Here is a 19,901-nt window from a genome sequence, read left to right as displayed (position 1 = left end):
AAGTGGCTGCAAAGTCCAGCTCAGGACACTCAGCACCCCTGACAAGGCTTTACCACCTTGACAGCAGGAATGAAGAGGAGCAGTCACAACAAAAAGGGATGAACTGGTCAGCAACCTGCATCTAACATCCCATCCCACCCCTTCCTCAGGTGGGTGATCAATCAACATACAGTGTGGAAGGAAGGACAGGGTCACTTTTTAGAACCGAACCCACTTCTCTCCTTCTCTCATGTGCCCAGCAGATGAAGGAGCAGAAGAGATGGAGGTGTGAGGCTGGTGCTGAGAGCCTGAGCCTGGGGCAGGCAGAACCTCTTATCAGGCTGTGGGTACCCTCACTACCAGAACACTTCTATCCAGAACATCTGCATAGGCTGCTGGGCCACCGCCATGCTCTGGAAATATAAATAGGTGTTGAATTCAACTCCATGTTGACAGTGTGACACGTCCCTCAATAACCACAGCTCCAAAAGGAGCAGTGCTGAGCCACTGCAGCCCAGCGAGAAGGCAGGGGAGGGCAGGGAGCCAGGCACAGGATGGACTGGTGCCCAAGCATCTCATTTCCTTTGTAAGCAGCTGTTCTTTCCCTGCAGCTCTTCCTCTTCTGCTCTCCCTGGACCTTTGGATGCATCCCCCTGTGACCATTGTCATTGTGCTTCCCAGCCTGGCCCAGCACCTGGCCAAGGCTCTGCTCAGAGCTGGGGTCCCTGTAGCCCCTGTTTGAAAGACTCCCTGCAGCCCAGCCCTTTGCCTGGTCACCTCCCATGGAGAGACCATTCCCTGCCAGGAGAGCAACTGGTGGAAACTGTCTGGGCCATCACAGACCTGGTATATCTTGAGAAACAAACAGCTTAAGAGAGGCTCAGGTATGGCCACCTCCCACATCTCCAGTCCTCCAGGAGCTCAGCCAGTGCACCCCTGCTCCTGCTTTGCTGGGGGACATCTGGAGTAGGATTCCTGCACAAGGATGATCCAGACACTTCTCAGCTGCCTCAGGGCCACAGTATCCACCCAGGAATGAAGTGACAGGTGCTGCCAGCTTAGGACCTTACCTTGGTCTGCTTCCAAAGCAGTTTGTACTGGGAGGCTGCTGTCTGCTCTCCGTGGCACCTGCCACACTGCTGGGGTCTCGTCCAGACACCTGGGACCCTGGATGGGTGAAGAGAAAGTGGGAGAAGAAAATGACTGAGGCATCTACTACTTTCTACTTACTCTTTCCTTCCCTCCCTCTTGTCAACACTCCTGCTCCTGTCCCACTGGAGCCCACGAGCAAGCCTGGAGCCAGGGTGGGCAGGGGCTGGAGCTCACCTGGGGGAGCAGGAGCTGCTGCCAGCGGGACACTGGCTGAGGGGTGGGAAGACTCAGCCCCACACCTCTCCCTGTGGGCAGGCAGAGCAGGGCAGCACTTACCCTCTGTCACGGCCCTGCCATTAGGCAGGGATCCCAGATCAACAGCAGGACTGTCCAGGAAAATCGTCAGCTCTCCGACAGAGACAACACTGCCTTTGTTCTCTGTCTGCAGGTCCAGGGTCAGTTGCCTGTTCTCCACTGTGGGACATGGAGAAAGAGACCAAGTAGTCACCACTGGGGATTGCCAGCCCTGATGGAAGATGGCTCCACCACCCCAGATCCCTTATGGGATGGGACACCAGCACCCTGGGCCCCTACACACCTCCCCATACCCACAAAGGACAACGCTTCCTCAGGACCAGTTGCCCCAGTGAGCACCACTGGTGCTGGCCCCACACCTACAAATACCTGCCAGCATCACCAGAGGACACCAGCCAGCCCCACCACCAGCTCCTGAGAAGACTCTCCTTCACCAGCCACTGCTCACAGAGCAGGGTCCCTCCTCCCCTTACACGGGGCTGCTGCCACACAGCCTGGACCACCATTGCCCACAGTTCCAGAACCAGGTGAGATGGTGGCAGGAAAGCTGAGGGATTCCACTTGACACAACACATGGGGTAAGAAAGGTCCTGCACAACCACCAGCAAGTGCCTGGGACATGAAGCAGGCTGATGGTTACACATCCAGCATTGCCTGACCTGCTGCAGAGGAGCAAACAAACCTTCCAGAATAAGGGGTATCCTCATGGCACCTAGAGAAGCCAGCTGAGCAGCAAAGGCAAGCCTCAGGCACATCCCTCCATCCTCATCCCCATGCACCACTCCCACTGACTGCAGCCACCATGAAGGGCTGTCCCCAGACACCCAGGAACACTGCCATCAGACTGGCCCCACAGAACCTTCTGGAGAGGTGGTCACAAACACATCTACTGCAGAGCCACGTCCCCACGGGCAAGGGGAGACCCCCAGAGCCCCCAGCACCCAGGGGCAGGCTGGGCTCTCACACTGCTGCAGCAATGCCTGCAGGAGCCAGCAGGAGTGAAACACCCAGATCCACCACAGAGGGCCAGAAAAATTTGGCTGTGCCAGCCTGGGACAACAGCCCAGACACTTCCTGACTCATTTGCCCAAATAACATTTTTATTATACCCAGATTGCTCATGACACAACAGCACAACTTTTTAGCAACCTGCTTTGTCCCAGCCTGCCGTGGGGATGGGGTTCAGTACCTGCCAGCAGGAGCAGGATGGGAACATTCTCCCCACGGACCCCTCCTCTCACCTCTGGCTCTGAGGTCTGAGACACTGGATGGAGACCAACTTATTACCCACCTCTCATCACACACAGGGCTCTGCTCAGCCCAGTCTCACCCATCTGCCTAATAGAGCTGCTCTCAGGGGAACAGACCCCTCACAAGCTGTTTTAGAAGCTCAAGACAGTAGATGCTGCTGAGCACTGCCAAAAAAAACCAAACCAAAACCAAGCCTCAAACAAAACCAAAAACAAACAAACAAACAAAACAAAATAACAAACTAAAAACAACAACAACAACAACAAAAAAACAACAACAACAAAAAACAATAAAAGAGAACAAATCCAGACCCTGTTTCTCCCTGGCTGCTCCAAGCCATAGGAATCTGCATTTTCCCCCCCCACGCTCCAGGGGTCCCCTCATCCCCCTCTGGGAGCACCCGAGGCCGAGCCCACGGCTCTCCCCACAGAGCTGCACAAGCACTCATTGTGCTGGTGGCTGTGCAGGAGCAAAGACAAGGTGTCTCCATGTGGAGGATGTGAACATGAACCTCCCAGCCGGCTTCCTTCTCCCCCTCTCCACCCCCTTCAGCTTTTTTAAAGAAAATAAACAGCAGCAGAACCTTCCATTCACTGTCCCAGCCCAGCACGCGGGACGCACAAAGGGACATTGCTGCTGCACCAACAGAGGGTCCCCTCAACGCCTGAGCACAAAGGCTGCCTGTGTCCCGCCGGCAGCCAGAATGTCAGAGGGATTATTATTATTTTGGGAGGGGGTCGGGGGGCGTGATTTGGTCCTGAATAGGGTCTCAGTTCAGCTGCTTCCAGTGCCCCGCACGCAGGATCAGAGCTCCCATTTAGCAGAGGTGAGCTGGAATTCCCACCCAGCCCATTAAGCGGATTTACGGTTCCACGAAGCCGGGCTGGCAGCAGCCAGCGTGATAACAGCCCCGGGCTGAGCTCCAGACCCCCAGGACCCCCAGGAACCACACACATCTGACACCCCTGGGCACCAGAGAGCTGTCGAGGGGAGGAGGCAGCCCCCGGCCTCTCCCCTGGGTTGGGTGGCTCCATCTTTGCACACGCAGCCAGAGATTTCCAGGCAGATAGTGCCTCCCACCCTCCCAGCTCTCCAAGCCCTCTCTGCACGGTTCCCCTGGGTGTGAGAGGTGGTTTCCACTCAAATGGCTCCACACGATCAGACCTCTTACCCCATCACCCCTTGGGAGCAGCCAGCACTGCCCCTCTCCCCAGCAAAAGACAACCAGATCCTCTGATGTAGCCTGGAAGCCACTGCTCCAGCCAGCAACCCATCAGTCCACAGAAGAACCAAATCCCAGAGCCCTGTCCTGAAAGCCCCCTGGCACGAGACAGAAAAAGCAGGGTAGAAAGTAATGTCAGTGAGGCCATTCTCAGCCCTGGGGGGAGCAACAACCTGTGGCAGCTTAGCCCAGGGTCTTGGGGTCCCTCAGCCCCCCAGAGCTCAGGCTGCTGGGCAGGCAGCACCCCTTGCAGCACCCACCTCAGCAAGAGAAGATTCACTTCACCTTTGTGCAAAGCTGCAGATGAAGGAAAGACTCCATCCTGTGGCCAACAGGCCCTTTGGGAAGAAGCAGGGAGAAAGTCTGATCTTCCACAGCCATCCCAAACCCAGGGAGGAACCCAGATTGCTGAGGAAGGGACAGTCTCCACTGTCCCAGGTACAATGCAAATGCAGTGGGGAGCTTTGCCCCTGCTGCTGGCCCAGTCTCTGTTACCACAGCTTAGAGACAATTGTGTCCCACTCCATTTATCTAACAGGTAGGGCCAGGAAGACTTCAGGTTTCCTTCCTCTGAACCTTCACAGCCCTGAGAAGGAAGACGAAGTAGGAACTGAGTCAACAGGCCGGCTGCTTCAGAGCAGGGGCAGCTGTTTGTCTGTCTGTCTGTTTGCAGAACACCCCTGCCAGGGCAGGCAGGACCAGAACCTGTGGCCCTGACCTCCTTTGATGGCTGGGGACAGAGTGGCCTCCTGCCCGAGCGGCCTGGAGATGGCTGAGGCACGAGGACAGCCCCACCAGCTCTGCAGGACACCTGGAATGTGGCATGCAGGTGACATCAAGGCAGGGACAGTCTGACCCCCACTATGACTTGCTTGGTTGAACAGTTTTATGAGACCAGGGCCAGCTGCAGAGCCACCAACTGTCACAGCTCCCAGTCTGAGCTTTCACCTTCATAACTCCTCACTGAAAGCTGCTGGGCACCCCATCCCCAACCCGGGGGCAGGGCTGCAGCTTCCCAGCAGTTTGGGGCCTTGCTGCTGGCTCCTTGGAGGGTCCTGCCAGGCTGCGAGGCTCCAGCAGCAGGGAAAAAAACCCCGCAGGAGCTGTGAAGCCCGGGAGTGTGGTGCCACTGCAAAAACAGAGCCTGTTGATGTAACCTGCAACCCGAGCAGCCGGGCTGCCACTGCTCGGCACACTGCAGGACCAGCAAAAACCAGTGAGGCCCAGTGCCAGCTTCCAGGCAGACCGTGGTGGGGGACAACCCTCCTGCCTGGTGGGCGAGGAGCCCCCAGAGCCTGGGAACAAAGAGGTGCCTCTGGAGCAGGCAGCAGCTCGGGGGCCGGGGCTGGGGGCTGTGCCATTGCAAATGAGCTGTTTCACAGGAGCCCTGGGAGCTGCTCGGCTCCATGGAAAGCTCCAGCTCATTTTCCGTGACTGAGCCCATGCTTACCACCTCTCTGCCTCCCTGGCCAATCCCCTCCGAAAGGAGGAGGCTGCTGCCTGCCAGAGGAGAGGCCCCGGAGGTGCCTGCCAAGGCAGTGGGAAGAGCAGTGAGCCCAACAGCAAGGGGCTGGACCCGTCCAGAACAGCACCTCCTGTCCCACAGCTCGGGCTGCTGGGTCCACCAGGCTCTCCCCATCTTCCTGGGAGCTCAGGCCTGACCAGGCTTAAAACTGAGCTTTTTTCCAGGCTCCAGGTCTCAAAGCCAAGACTCTTCCACCTGAAGTGAGGCATGCTTGGCAGGAGAGCTGACAGAAAGAACAGGAGGAGCTCCAGTGTCTTCCTGGCACACACTGCCACAGAGTTGCCAGCAGTGAGAACACCATCCCTGCCCAAAATCCCTGTCCCAAACTCCCACCCCTGCCCAAAAGCAGGGTGACCAGAACAATTCCTCTGCACCAAGTAGAACAACTAGAGGAACACAAACCAAAGGCCAAACCTACATTCACATATGTGTAACTTACAGAAAACCTCACCAAAACCACCACAATCCCAAACAAGCAAAAGAGGGTCTGCAGGGCAAGCTCTGCAGCTTTAAGAGTCCTCCCTCCTGGCTCAGGGTGTCAGGGAAAAATCTGACACGTTCTTTCTGGTGGAAGTTAACAGCCAGTTGCCTTTTCCATTCATTTTCCACACAGCCCCCTGGGACTCCTGCTCATGAAAGAGCTGATTGTGCCCCTGTACAGGAGCAGGCAGGTAGGGCGGGAGCAGCAGCGGCTCCTGGAGCCCAGCAAGACACCATATTCACACAGCTTGGGAAGAAAAAGCTCCAAGGGAGGGTGCCCTGGGGCACAGATACCCCCGCAGGCTGCCTGACAGCCCCAGTGACAGGCAGCCCAGCCCTCCAGCTGCCCGGGGTGCACACTCAGCTCCTGGTGGGTTTTGTGAGGCAACAGAAGCAGCAGAGCTCCCTGCCCTGGCAGGACAAGGTGCCACCATGGGGACAGTTATGGTTTGGTACCCTGGAGCTGGCAGTGCCAAGGGAGGTGGCTCAGAGGAGAGCCTGGCCCAGCCCCGTGTCCCCCAGGGGTGCAGGAGGGCTCTCTCCCTGCTCAATACCAGCTCTGTCTCTCACAAGCAGCAGCCAGAGCTTTGCTTGGAAAACACAGAGCAAGCCTCTCCCAGCCCCGTGCAGCCAGGCCCTGAATGGCTGCCTTTATCTGGTGGCTGCTGTCACGAGCCACACTCTGGTGACCACAAACAGCTGAGGGCTCGGTGCTGTGGCACCCTGGCTGCTGCAGACATGGCCAACGCCAGGCCCCAGGCAGTCCTGGGGCACACAATGGCCCCTTGTTCCCTCACGGGGAGGTGGCCGCTGTGGCCACGGCCTCTCCTCCCCGCTGCGTGCCTAGGGGAGGGCAGGAGGCTGCAGAGCTCGGGCCCCATCCTGGTCCCCCCGGGTCCCCCCGGTACCTACGTTTCCCTCCGCCCTTCAGGAGGCTGCCGAGGCCCAGGGAGGCAGCGCCCAGCAGCTCGTTCCGCAGGGTATGGCAGCTCCACACCTTCAGGTCCAGGTGGCTCTGGGCTGTGACATTCCTGCAGGGACCAGAGAAGGGGATCAGCACCCTGGGCTCCCCCCTGCTCAGGGAGCAGGCAGGGACAGGCCCACCAAACCCAGGGAGCAGAGGGCAATGGGGTGACTGGGGACCCCCCCAGCCTGGCTGTCCCTGGCAGCTGGGGGACAAAGATCTCCGAGACCCGAGGGGCCCCAGATGATGGCACAGGGGGGACAGCCCCAACGCCAGCCCCACCCCGGGGACTGCTGGAGACTCACAGGGTGAGGGTCTCGTTCCACAGCAGCTCAGAGCTCCCAATCTGCTTCCCGGTCTTCCTGGTCTCTCCGGGCAGCCCGTCAGCCACCACCTCCACGTAGCAGCTGAGCCGCGAGGAGCGGCCGTGAGCCTTGGGCTTCACCGACACCACTGGGCAGGGGACAGGCAGGGGGTCAGGGGACACCTCATCCCCTGCCCCACACACACCCCCTGGCGCCAGCAGGGACCTCGGAGCCCAACTGGGTTTGGGAGAGAGGGAGCAGGGAGGGGTTCCGATGGCAGCAGTGACCGGATCCAGGTGCTGCTGTCACCAGACCCCGGTCACCGCCTGTCCCCGGCTTCACCCACACCCCGGCACCACATCCAAACGCTGCAGGAGCGCCACAGCCCCACCACGGGGCCCGGGGACAGGAGGGGGCTCTGCCGGCAGGGGCAGAGCCGGGCAGGCGGCTCCAGGGGACGGGAGCCATCTCGCGGCCACCGAGCCCCGTCCCGACAGCAGCGGAACCGGCAGGGCCCGGCCCGTGGGGAACGGGGCAGTGCTGGGCACCCCCGGCTCCCACACACCGGGAGCAGAAGCCCCCGAAATCCACCTTCCCCACGCAGGGCTCCGTCGAGGCCGCGGGACCCACCTTTCAGAGAGAGCTGGGACTTCTCAGAGGGCAGCCCGGCCCTGGCCCTGCTGGAGCCGGCAGCGGCCATGGCATCACCCCGGCTGGAAGCAGAGAGAGAGGAGACACCTCAGCACCTCAGCCCAGCTCCCTCCTGCCGGGCCAGAGCACAGCCAGGACGTTACCGGCACCGGACACGCTGCACCCGTGGGACAGCACCACAGAAGTGTCTCTGCCCGTGGCGGGGGGATGGAACCCGAGCATCTTCACGGCCCCTCACCCCCTCCGAACACACAGGGCTCACCCTGCCCACACTGCTGCTTCCCCCTTCCCCGCTCACCGGTGCCACGCGTGGTGCTTCCCCACGGCCCCTCCGCAGCACTCAGCACCGGGGAGCAGGGCAGGGCAGCGGCTGCAGCCCCCGGGGATGCTGGCAGAGCACGTGGCCGGGCGCCTCGGCCAAAACCACCGACCACGGAGGAGAGGGATGAGGTCACGGATCACGCAGGAGCACGAGGTGCTCGGGCCGGGACCACAGAGGCAGCCACAACCCTGCCCCAGCCCCCCCTCTGCCTGGGAAACCTCACCCGGTACCGGCTCCCCCGCCACGAGTGGGGCAGAGGGGGCAGGCGTGGGGAGGGGGCTGTCACCGGGCTCACGGCGCTGGCTGTGGCTGCAGCCCCCACCCCAACGATCCCGGCCCACAGGTCACCCCAGCCTTCCCCCAGGACACTGCCCGGGCTCGGGCTGACTCCCCAGCCCCACGGCACCGCTTATCCCGTCAGCAGCACTGAGGCAGCCCCGGAACCCAGCCCAGCCCCCGCGTTCCCCAATTGCCTTTGAAATCCCGACTTTCCCCCCCCCCTTCCTCCTGCTCCTTCCTTCACTGGGACAGGCGGGGATCCGGGGCTGCCCCTCGCACACGCCCGCGGGATCCCACTTCTCCTGGCCGAACCCTCCCCTCTCCGCTCCCCCCGGGGTTCCCACAGCCGCTGCCCGGCCTCTGCCCCGGGGAACCGGCAGCCCGGCCACTGAGGGCTGCCCAGGGAGCCGCAGAACGGCGGCAGGGCCGGGCAGCAGCCCCGGGAGCCGGGAATCCCTCTCTACACGGGGACCGGGCCGGGTCCTGCCCTGCAGGCGGAGCCGGGAACCGGTTCGTCCCTCTCAGAACCGGGCTGGAGAGCGGCGGAAAGCGCCGGAGAGGTGGAAGAGAGAACCCTGCGCTGCCGGGCCCCACAGAGGGGGGGACGGTGGCTGGGACAGCCCACCCTGCGGGCCCTGCCGCCCCGGGCCGGGCCTCCCCTCACCGGGCCGGGCCTCACCTCACCGGGCCGGTATCTCACCGGGCCGGGCAGAGCCTGCGGCCGAGCAGCTCCCGGCACTCCGCCAGGCCTTTCCCGCCGGTGAGCGCCTACGAGCTGGGCTGGGCAGTCCCGTCCCGTCCCGTCCCGTCCCGTCCCGTGTTACCGGCGCCCGCTCCGCTCCCGCTTCCGGCTCCGTAGCCGCTGTCATGTGACCCGGCCCGTCACATGACCGCACCGACCGGAAGCGCGGTGGCGCTCCCGGTCTGCCCCGCGCGGACTACAGCTCCCAGCAGCCCCCGCACGGTACGGCGGCCGCCGGCGGACATGGGGGTCACGGGCATGGCGCGAGTGCCGCACGTCGTGGCCGACACCGGCGCCTTCCTGAGCGCTGCCCCGCTGCAGGTACCGGGGTTACGGGAGGGAGGGACCGGGGGGAGCGGCGGGACCGGGGCTGACGGCGCTGCCCACAGGACATCGCGCAGAACCTGTACACCGTGCCCGAGGTGCTGGCTGAAATCCGGGACCGGCCGACCCGCCGCCGCCTGGCCGCGCTGCCCTGCCCGCTGCTCCTCCGCCGGCCGCGCCCCGACCTCCTGCGCCTCGGTGAGTACCGGAGCAGTACCGGAGCAGTACCGGAGCAGTACCGGAGCCTCCGCCACCTGCACCGGGACTGTACCTCGGGGCACCCCGGCTGCCTGCGGCCCGGCCCGGCGGGGCCCGGACCCGCACTCACGGCGTTTCCCGTCCCTTCCATTTCCCTCTTACTCCCTGTGTCACTTCCCTTCTGCCTTTTATCCCTTCCCTTTCTTCCCTTTCTCCTTTTCCCTTTTTTCTTCCCATCCATTATTCCCTTTTCCCTTCACCTTTCCTTTCTTCCCCTTCCTTTTTTCTTTCTCCTTCCCTTCTCCCCTTTTTCTTTTCCGCTTTCTCCCTTCCCTTCCCTTCCCTTCCCTTCCCTCCCCTTCCCTTCCCTTCCCTTCATCCCTTTTCTTGTCCTTCCCTTCCTTTTTTTTCTCTTTCTCTCTTTTCCTTGTTCTTCCCCTTCCCATCTCCCTGCAGTCACAGACTTCTCCAAGAAGACAGGGGACTACCCCAGCCTCTCAGCCGCTGACCTGCAGGTCCTGGCCCTCACCTGCCAGCTGCAGGCAGAGACCGACGGCCCCAGCTGCCTCCGGTGGGAGCCCCAGGACAAGGTAGGACCCACACCGTGGAGGGGGCCCCGCTCCCCAGGCTGCCCCCCTCACCCCCGTGCTGCCTCCCCAGGTGCAGCTCAGCTCCACCCCACGGCACCCTGAGGCCCCCCTGCACCTCGCCGGCTTCCACCTACCCAGCAAGGTACGGGGAGGGGAACAGCCCCGGGGAGGGGACAGGGACCCACGGAGCCCCCAGGCAGCAGCAGGTGAGGGACCCCCCCCCCATCCTCTGTCCCCCCGCAGCACAAGCGTCCAGGGAAAGGCTCCTGTCAGCCCAGCCCCGGGTGGAGCACGGGCACAGCTGAGGGCGACCAGTTCAGCTCCTTCCTCTACTGGCGAGCGCCCCTGCCCAGCATCGAGGAGGAGCTGCAGGAGCTGCTGGTGAGGCCCGGAGCCTCCTCTCCTTCCCCTGGCTTCTGCCTGGAACACAGCAGGTGCCACGCCTGACTCTCTCCTTCCCCCAGAAAGCTCAGGCTGGCACGGCTGGTCCAGAGACCCCTGAGGAGCAGCAGAGCTCTGAGGATGGGGCCAGTGCTGAGGAAGAGGAGGGTGAGGAGGAGAGCGATGACGAGGGCTGGATAACACCCAGCAACCTGAAGCAGGTCCAGCAGGACATGGGGCACTGTGACACCGCTCCCGTTGACGTCCAGGTCGGCTGTGTCACCACAGACTTTGCCATGCAGGTGGGTGCTGGCAGCCACCCCGTATGGGACCGGCCGAGTCCTTGGGCTCAGGAGCACGAGGGGGTGGTGGGTGGCCTGGGGGGCAGATTCCCAAATCACTCAAACATCCGGGGCTGAGACAAGAGGAGTGCAGCACTGGGTTGGCCTCTTGCTGCCTGGGCTGGCAAACCCCAGTCTAAGCTCCTGGCAGTCCCAGCTCACACTTTCTCCTCCCTCCCTGCAGAACGTGCTGCTGCAGATGGGCCTCCACGTGCTGGCAGTCAACGGGATGCTGATCCGCCAGGCCCGGAGCTACATCCTGCGCTGCCACGGCTGCTTCAGGTGAGCCTGAGCCTGCCCGGGGCTGTTCCTGCGGCTGCTCCTGCCCCTGGGCTCAGCCTCGACCCGGTAAATCCCACCCTGATCCCACCTTGCAGGACCACTTCAGACATGACCAAGATTTTCTGTCCCCACTGTGGTAACAAGACACTGAAGAAGGTCTCTGTGAGTGTCAGTGAGGACGGGAGCCTCCACATGCATTTCTCCCGCAACCCCAAGGTGCTGAACCCCCGCGGGCTCAGGGTGAGTAACTGTGTGTGTGTGACCAGCGGGGCGGCTGCTGCTGGGACCAGGTGCTCGGCTCTTCACCCCTCAGTTCTCTGGAGGCCCCTGGTCATCCTGAAGCCTCCTCTCAGGTGAATTTACCAACCTCTTTCCTCCGGGCAGTACCCGCTGCCGGCCCCGCGAGGTGGGAAGCACGCCAACAACCCTCACCTGGTGGCCGACCAGCCCTTCCCCCAGCAGCGTCTCTCCCGCAAGGCCAGGCAGAAAACCAACGTCTTCGACCCCGATTACCTGGCCGGGGCCTCGCCCTTCGCCGAAAACGACATCTACAGCCGGGCTGCCAACCTGCAGATCCGGGACGCGGCGCTGGGCGCTGGCAGGAGGCGCCTGAACCCCAACGCCGTGACAAAGAAGTTTGTGAAGAGGAGGTGAAGGGGGGGAGGAACCCGGGAGCACCTGGCCCTGCTTTGTGTGTCACTGCCCGATGGATCTGGGGGGGTGAGGCCTCTCACAGCCCCTACCAAAGGCAGCTTCTCACTTCTGCAGGGCTGGAGGCCTGGCCAGCGACTGGGGGTGACAGTCACGGGGCTGGGGGGCTCAGAGTCGGGTGAGGGAGCAGTTCCCTGCTCAGCCCCCTCTGTGGCTCCATCACCAATAAACACAAACCCCGAGCACTGTGGCTCCGTCTGCTTTCTGCTTGCAGGAGGCTCTCGGGCTGGCCTGTGCCTTCCTCTGTATCCTGGGAGGAAGAGGAGGCTGAGGAGGGTTTCTCAAGGTGTTTTCTTTTGTCCCATGGCACCAGAGTGGCACTAAGGAGGGGTGTGGATAATCACTGGTTCAGGGCTGGCAGCTCAGGAGGGACAGGAGCCAGTGCTGCGTTTGCACCCCTGCAGCACAGCCAGACTTGTTCTGGTTGGAAGAGGCCTTTAAGATCACCAAGTCCAACCAGAACCTAACTACCAGCCATTAAACCAACTCCACCAGGTCCAGTGCCACCTCTGACCCTGCAGCAGGTGAGGGCCAGGGGAAAAAAAAACCTTTCAGATCCATCTGCTTAAATCCTTCGTGGTACAACATCCTGCACAGCCCTTGGGGTAACTCTGGTGCTGCTGCTCACACCTCAGGGTTCTTCAGAATGAGGAGATGGCTCCTGCCTGCGCTTTCTGCCCATGTGGTGCCCGGGTGGGTTGAAGAAGGGGGGACTGCCTTCCAGCAGAGAGATGCCCTTGAAAAAAAAACACAACAAGACTTTACACTGCAAAATGAAAACTTCGGTTGTTTTATTCTTGACTGCGGCTGTTTACAGAAATATAGTTGCGAGTATACAAATGTCCCAATAGAAGCAAAATATTTTTTTTAATATTCAACAAGTTTGTCACAGGATAGCTAAAAACATAGATGCAAATGAAATATCCCCTCATAGAACAAACTGAAAACACTGGGTATCAGTGCTTTGAAAAAATCCCAACTACAAAGCTGTATACACAGAATGCACAAAGGAACCTCTGGTGCTACTCTCACGTTGCAGGACAGGGGAAGAGGCAGCTCAGCAGTCAGTTGATGCTCTCCAGGACTCGTGGCAGAAAGGTGGGTAACCACCACAGCTGCAGCTACTCACAGAGGTAGAAAGCTCTGCTCTTGACGTGTTGTTTTGGTTTTTTTATTTTTGGAGCTTACTCATTAATAAATGAGCTCAAATGGAAATATTTAGAATGCAAAGATTTAAAATAGCTTCAAGAATTTAGGGGGGAGGGAGGAAAAACCAACCCTTCATAGAATCCTTTTGATTGGACCTTTCAGATCAAGTCAACTATCAACCCAAGTTATCCATGTCCAGTTCTGTTCCACACCCTCTCCTCTCCAAAGGGAGCTCCCAAGCCCCCAGCAGTTTTTTACCAACCCTGGGGCCACCTGCCCAGGGCCCCCTGCTCAGGTTGCTGGGCCTGGACACCGACCTGTCCGTGCAACACCTGGGGAACGTTGTGTGGTGGGTGTGGGAGTGCTGGAGCCTGAGCCAGGCACTGGCAGAGCTGGGGAGGGTCCCTCAGCTGGCAGGTAAATCACGGGTCCCTCCTTGAACATTCAGAGGGGATTTCATGATCTGTAACAGCACAAACAACAGCTCAGTGGGATGGGACCTGCACACAGACAGCTTCAAAGAGAAGAGACCAGGATGTTCACTTGGGATTTGGCAGAGGAGTTTTGATGAGTCTGCACCAGGACAATGATGTCCATCACGCAGCCTCGTGTCTCAGCACACTGCCACACACCTGATCTGGCATCCAAGAGCCACAGTGGACAAACCACGTTACTGATTTTACAGTCTGGGTTTCTTTAAGAGAGTTGAAATTTCTCCCACAGGCTGCCAGAAACCAGTACAAGTCAGGGCAAGGTTCGTTATGGCTGGAAACCACAGAGAGCTTTCTCCAGCCTTCAAGGAGAGGTTTTTGTAGATACTGGTGTGGTCGCAGCACAAAGTCAGTGGAAACAAATTCCAAGATGCCTGCCTGCATCAGAGTAGAGAGGAGAGGAACAGCAGATCCAACTTCAACTTCCCCATCCCAAGCACCCCAGCTGAGCAGCAGCTGGATCCTCTGCTCTGCAAGCACAATTAAAAACCCTCTGTAAGAGCTGCTGGCCCCAGCCCAGCCACCACCATCCCCCTGGGAGACTGGGAAGGGGAAAGGTCCCAGGATCAGGAATGGGCTGGGGGGAGCAGAGGGAGGCAGGAGGCTCCTGTGCTGCTCTGAACTCCCCAGCCCTGCCACCTCAACCTCACACCCCATCTGCCACAGTTATAAAAATCTATTAAAAAAATACAAAAAGCTGGTGGAAAAGCCAGGGGGTATGGATGACACCACAAGCAGAGCAAGTTTCTGGAGCAACATGAGCAGCAGGTACAGTACTGGAAGGTGTTGATACAACTATTGATGAGTTACTACAAAACAAAACAAACAAAAACCAACAAACAAAACCCAAACTGGGTAAATAACCTCATACTAAGGAAAAGTATGTTATTTCAGGTTTATAAAAATGTAAATACAACAGTATTATATGTGCATGTCTACTAATTCTTTATATACCATAGATAAATGATTCCTCTATATACATATATATAACCTTAGAATATACAGGCAGGGCCTATTTACAGACCTATACAGATTATAAGACAGGAAAAGCCTCTCCCCTCCATGTAAGCCCTCAGAGAAGTGCAGGAGGACACTTGTGCAGGAGGACACTTGTGCAGGAGGACGTTCATCCAGCAGCTCAGCCCCTCCTGTGTTTTTCCTCCTGCCTGACCAGCACAAATCCCATTCCTCTACCAGTCCCACAGTGGGCACAGGCAACTGGCATAACTGGTCTGAACACACAAAGTGGTGACAAAGAGTACCCCAAATGAAGAGAGGAAGCCCAAACACAGCAGCTCAGTGCCATTTGCCTTTTAGCTCCTGGAATAATGGAGCTGTCACCAGTCCCCTGGAACACAAACCACTCCTTGGAAATAAATTCTGCACTAATGAGAAGTCCCCAGTGACCCAGAGCTCTTCTCACCTTCTGCCTACAGCTCAGAGCATGCCAAGCAATTCCTTCTCCTTGCTCCAACACTCAGGTAACTGTCTGTACCCCTTGTCCTCCTCCTCTGCTGTTATTACCCTGAAAAACCAACCTAACATTTGGGCCATACAGAGGAACAAGATCCAAACCCTGGCAATTCTCATGCTTGAGGAACGTGTAACTACACACACACACACACACACCCACCCTTTGGGGAGGGAACTACAGCTAGCTTCAGCTTTTTTAGTCCATTTACAAATTCTTTTTTTATTCTGCTTTTTAATAAGTCATCTTTCCTGCTACTCAATGACTTAAACTACAGTTCAAGAAAAATGCAAGACTCTGATTTGCCTGGTGTCCTTTCTGAGGACCCAGCAAACATAGTAAGAGTAGAAAACTTATTCAGACAAGTTTTTTCTCTTTAGAAACCATATCCTAAATCCAAATCACAAGAGAAGCTTTACAAAAATAAAAGTTTAGCGTCTATAAATTAGGGGAATGTCCACTGATACAGCTGCCCAGACTCAGTATGTCCAGTAAAAGCACCTGCAGAAGTTACAATGCTTAACTGTCTGTGCTTCATTTTATCTTAAAACTAAATAGAGGTAACCACGCTGTAAGTAATTAAATGAAACTATAATAAAATGGTTGGTGATTAAACCTCCCATTTGAAACAGCAAGGCTGAAATTCTTTCCCAAATTACCTTCATGTTAAGGTACAGCAAAACAGTCCCTCCAGTAACTCCTGAGACCAGACAGTGAAGAGGCAATTAGTAACGCAACATGGACTTGCTAATTAAGCACAAAGCACCAGTAACTTCCTACCAGAGGAGATGTTTTAGCTCATAACTGCATATTGTGTTATCCTTACAGTCCATGTATATATACATACAGACATACACACAGTGTATAAGCAGAGAAGAGAACGTACGCAGCAGGCACGGCCGGGGCGGGCAGGCTGCTCTCCCCTGGATGTTCCCTGTGCTGAGAAGAGGCGGTTCTGACCCAACCTGCACAGGGTGCTGCTGAGCAGAGCCCAGGGGCTGGAGGGGAACAGCCCCAGGGGCTGGGGGGAGCAGACTGAACCCCCCTGCTCCAGCAGCAGGGCCGGGGAGATGCAGAAACCTCAGCCCAGCCGCACTCGTTTGGCTGCACCCAGAACCATCCTCAGCAGGGGGGATCCTAGAGCCATTTCCCTCTGTAGCAGTGTCAGGAACTTTAGGTTTATGGAGATGAATGTCTCAGTGTTTTCCTTCTCAACCCAAACGACTCACCCTGATCCCACTGCCTCTGCTCCCTCTGCTCACAGCTGATGGGCCAGCAGGCGTGTGCAGAGGAGGCAACGCGGGGATTTGAAACAACAAAAAATAGCAGAATAAGCTCCAAATACCAACATCAACTGCTAAATCACAAAAGCCAATGTTGAGGACTGATAAAATACTGATGTGGCTCACACTGTTCCCGGTCTTTCTGCCACGGCAGCCTGCAGCCTGCCTGGGAGCTCTTCAGCACTCCTTGGCTGCTGAGCAGTCTCTTCCTTCGTAAGACAAATACTTTTTGTAACCAAATCACATGTTCAACGTGTTGTACATTTAAACATTGACCTAAAATGAACAAGGTAAATTTAACACAAGAAAGGCGTTATTCAGAAGTAAAAATGTGATAGCACAGCCCTTTTTTTTTTTTTTTTAATTTATTTTTTACTTTTTTTTTTTTCTCTCTCTCTCCATAAGCGACCTAAAATACGCACACGAATCAAAACCTACCCTTCCCCGGGAGCTGTAGCAGTCTTGGGATGAAGTTCTATTTTGGACACCCAGCTTGTGAAATGGAGAATTGGTCCCCAGTGACTTGGCACTGACCGACAGCACTTCAGCACAGACACATCCCTTGGGGAGCAGAGGGAAGCAGCACACAGGTGAGTTTCTCATTCCTATTACTTCTTCTGTGTATGAAGGCCCCAGGTGACACCCGACAGATTGTCCTGGGGCTTGCAGTCCTGCAAAAGCCACCAGTTCATTGTTGGGTAACTGGCCATTGACTTCCACAACCATCTGGAAGTTGTTGGGTCCATGATTCTCAGTCTTCTCCGTCACCTGGTGCAGCATTTAGCCAACGCTGCCAGGTGGCTCTGCATGTCATGAACCATAACAGGATATTTGCTAGTATTTTTTTCATAGCAGGAAGAAAATAAAATATCACAGAAAGAAAAAGTGTGGCTGGGGGGGGGGAGTTATGAAGCAGCTCTGGACATTATGAAGCAGGGGATTCTTTTTTAACATGATTAAAGTTTTAAACATTTTTAGCATAATCATAAATTAAGAGTTAAAACACAGAGGCTAATAATAAAATATTTAAATAGACAATGATAGTGGATAAAAGCTGAATGGCTCATTCTGAATGAAACCCTGTTACTTTATACATGCCTAAATGCCTGTGGGTTTCCTGACTAGATGGTACTGCTGAGTGACAGACACACCAAACAGACAGTGAAGCTCTCATAGCCAGCTGGAACAATAAATTGCCTGATGGAATGGCGAGAGATGAACAAGTTATTTATGTTGCAAAAAGTACTTAAATACTCAATAAAGACATAACAAACCCCACCCCACCCCACTGTTATCAGACGCCACGTTGTGGTAGAACATCAGACAAACTCACAAATTTACCACAAAAATGTGTGGCAAAAAGAATATTTTATATATATGTATATATATAAATTTGTATATTTATGCCAATGTACTCACTCAGTACAAATAGCAAAATAGTATACCATTTCCTAAATACAAAATATAGCTTTCCAAAAAAATGAAACACACATTAGATATAAACCATCCAAAACTTGAACGATTGAAAACTGTATTCAAAATTAAATGACCCAGAGCAGGTCTCTTTCTGAAAAGTTCCCTTCATATCGGCAAGAAGCCTTACTACTGAAAACGTAATTCAATGCCTCTCACTGAGAGAGAGAAAGAGAGAGACACAGAAAGAGAAAGTGAACATCAGGACAGACAGACAAACAGGGAAAACCAGGAAAACAAACAAAAACTCTACACAGCTCAACTAAGCACAGGAGTTAAGGGAAGAAAACACACAGTAAACAGACTCGAGTAACTTAAAAACCATTTACAGACTATTTGTTATTTAAAATAACAAACTGAAAGGTGACACCAGCTACACTCTACCAAGGCAGAACCGACGTGGCAGCTGCAGGGCTGGGAGGCAGCAGCAGCTCCTACCTGCAGGAGGAGAAACACATCCCAATTGTTGGAGCACCCAAAAAATTCACATGCCTCACAAACAACACAACTGCATGGGCTGGAGTGGGTTGCTTCTACATTTAGTGACAACAGTCAAATTTTTTGTTTTTGTTTGGTTTTTGTTAAACTGAAAGGTGATAATCAAGAAACAAGACTTGAGGGACTTGGTAGGGAAAATAAATCACTTCCAAACTGCAAGGAGCTCAGTATGCTACAGAGATGCAACAGCTCAGGATGAAGTTAAATTTTTCAAGGATGCTTAAAAATGTCATTTTCCCCCTACTTGGAGTAAAGTCAAGCTGTAGATTTACATCACCAGTAACAGCTGGAAATGACACGCTAAGGGGGATCCCTGCATTTGGAAGGTGGTGGAGAAACTGCTTCCTCTTTCCTTAGTCCTTGATTATTTGGCAAGGCTCCTACTGACTGAACAAGGTAATGCCATGGGTTCCTAAAAGCTGCTTCTAATCCTTAAAGCCAGTAGGATACTTATGCCTTTTTTAAAAAACACAAGATGGAACTGAGGGGGAGTGAAGGAAAACCATGAAAGGAATGGAAGAGAGAATGGACAGGGCAGCTCTAACAAGTCCTAACCCCTACACTCAGAGGGAGTTCTTTCTGTGGCCAAGCAGAATGTTCTTCCAAGCTGAAGGTATGTTAGAGAAGATCTTTAACAGCAAAATTTAATGGGAAGTTCCCCTTCATGTCTTCACTTTTGTTAGAGTTCCCCAACCCTTGCTCTGTGCACAGTTACACACAGGAGACACAGAGACTGCTGGTGACATTCTCAGGTGGGAAGCACCCACCTTTGGCCACCAGCAGCAGCAAGCAGTGCTGGGCTTGGCTGTTACAGTCAGCAGAATTGCTCCTTGCCCCCTCCTGCAGTCAATACCTGGCAGCAGGAGCTCTCCCACTCCCTGCAAAGCCTCCGGTCCCTTCACTTCCCAACAGCTCAGCTCACAGGCCTTTGATGTTTCTGCTTCATGAGCTTTTCTAGTCAAAGAGGGGACACAGAGAAGAAAGAGGAGGGGAAAAACAAACAAACAAACAAACAAACAAAAAAGTAAACATGGTAACATGAATTACCTTCTAACAACAATAATAACTGACCAGATATGCTTTAAATTGAAAGAGCACCCCACTGGTGAGGAGGTTTGGGAATCGGGCACCAGGACCAGGCCAGGCCCCAGGAACACAAAGCATAGCTCCTCAGCATTATTGGCACTACAAATCCCAAATACTGTGGTCACAGCCTTGGTGCTGGAGGCTGCCATTGGCCACGGGTGTGCTCTTTAGAGAAGAGGGCCACTTTTTGACAGATGCAATCAGTTCCACACAGCCCAATCCAGAGCCGGAAGGTCTGAGAGAAATCGTCACTTTTTTCTTCACAGAATTTCTGCAGGAAAAAAACAATCGAGCAAAAAAGTTAGGGATAACTAAAGTCATCCTCTTGCTTCTACATAGTTTCTTTGTCTTGGAAGTGGCCTTCACAAGCAGACAGGAAACTAAGAGGGAGTATCAGAATGCAGCACTCTTCCATAGCCCAGGATCGTTCTTCTTCCTCTCTATGCTTTTGATTTTAAACGTTGGTAACTTCAGTTACAAACGAGTTTGGATCCAA

At 55.8% G+C, this 19,901-nt stretch overlaps 3 protein-coding genes across 5 annotated transcripts in view; 1 reads left to right on the top strand and 2 right to left on the bottom strand.

The window, feature by feature from the left end:
• Positions 1-9,260, bottom strand: part of WWP2 (WW domain containing E3 ubiquitin protein ligase 2) — a 32,611-nt gene extending 23,351 nt beyond the window's left edge. Inside the window, exons 1-6 of one of the 3 annotated variants that reach the window (XM_030457812.1) lie at positions 9,065-9,260; positions 7,764-7,846; positions 7,134-7,281; positions 6,777-6,895; positions 1,408-1,545; positions 1,050-1,146 (exon numbers count right to left, since the gene is read on the bottom strand). In XM_030457812.1, the coding sequence (XP_030313672.1) occupies positions 1,050-1,146; positions 1,408-1,545; positions 6,777-6,895; positions 7,134-7,281; positions 7,764-7,833 (572 nt within the window). In that variant the 5' untranslated portion in view covers positions 7,834-7,846; positions 9,065-9,260. Of the gene's footprint in view, positions 1-1,049; positions 1,147-1,305; positions 1,546-6,776; positions 6,896-7,133; positions 7,282-7,763; positions 7,847-9,064 lie in introns of all 3 variants that reach the window. The other 2 variants (XM_030457811.1, XM_030457810.1) reach the window with 2 other exon arrangements.
• A 57-nt stretch (positions 9,261-9,317) lies between these two features.
• NOB1 (NIN1 (RPN12) binding protein 1 homolog) lies at positions 9,318-12,144 on the top strand. The gene is made up of 9 exons (XM_030457668.1): positions 9,318-9,448; positions 9,517-9,649; positions 10,106-10,239; positions 10,310-10,381; positions 10,483-10,620; positions 10,704-10,922; positions 11,146-11,243; positions 11,339-11,483; positions 11,628-12,144. The coding sequence occupies exons 1-9, from the start codon at positions 9,371-9,373 to the stop codon at positions 11,895-11,897; spliced, it is 1,287 nt and encodes a 428-aa protein (XP_030313528.1). The 5' UTR covers positions 9,318-9,370; the 3' UTR covers positions 11,898-12,144.
• A 1,536-nt stretch (positions 12,145-13,680) lies between these two features.
• Positions 13,681-19,901, bottom strand: part of NFAT5 (nuclear factor of activated T cells 5) — a 57,598-nt gene continuing 51,377 nt past the window's right edge. The window contains exon 14 of the mRNA XM_030457608.1: positions 13,681-19,676. The gene's annotated coding sequence lies outside the window, so the exon portion shown is untranslated. The remainder of the gene's footprint in view (positions 19,677-19,901) is intronic.

The sequence above is a fragment of the Calypte anna genome, chromosome 11, assembly GCF_003957555.1.
Source record: "Calypte anna isolate BGI_N300 chromosome 11, bCalAnn1_v1.p, whole genome shotgun sequence".
Classification (NCBI taxonomy): domain Eukaryota; kingdom Metazoa; phylum Chordata; class Aves; order Apodiformes; family Trochilidae; genus Calypte; species Calypte anna.
This window is presented reverse-complemented; position numbering and strand designations above follow the sequence as displayed.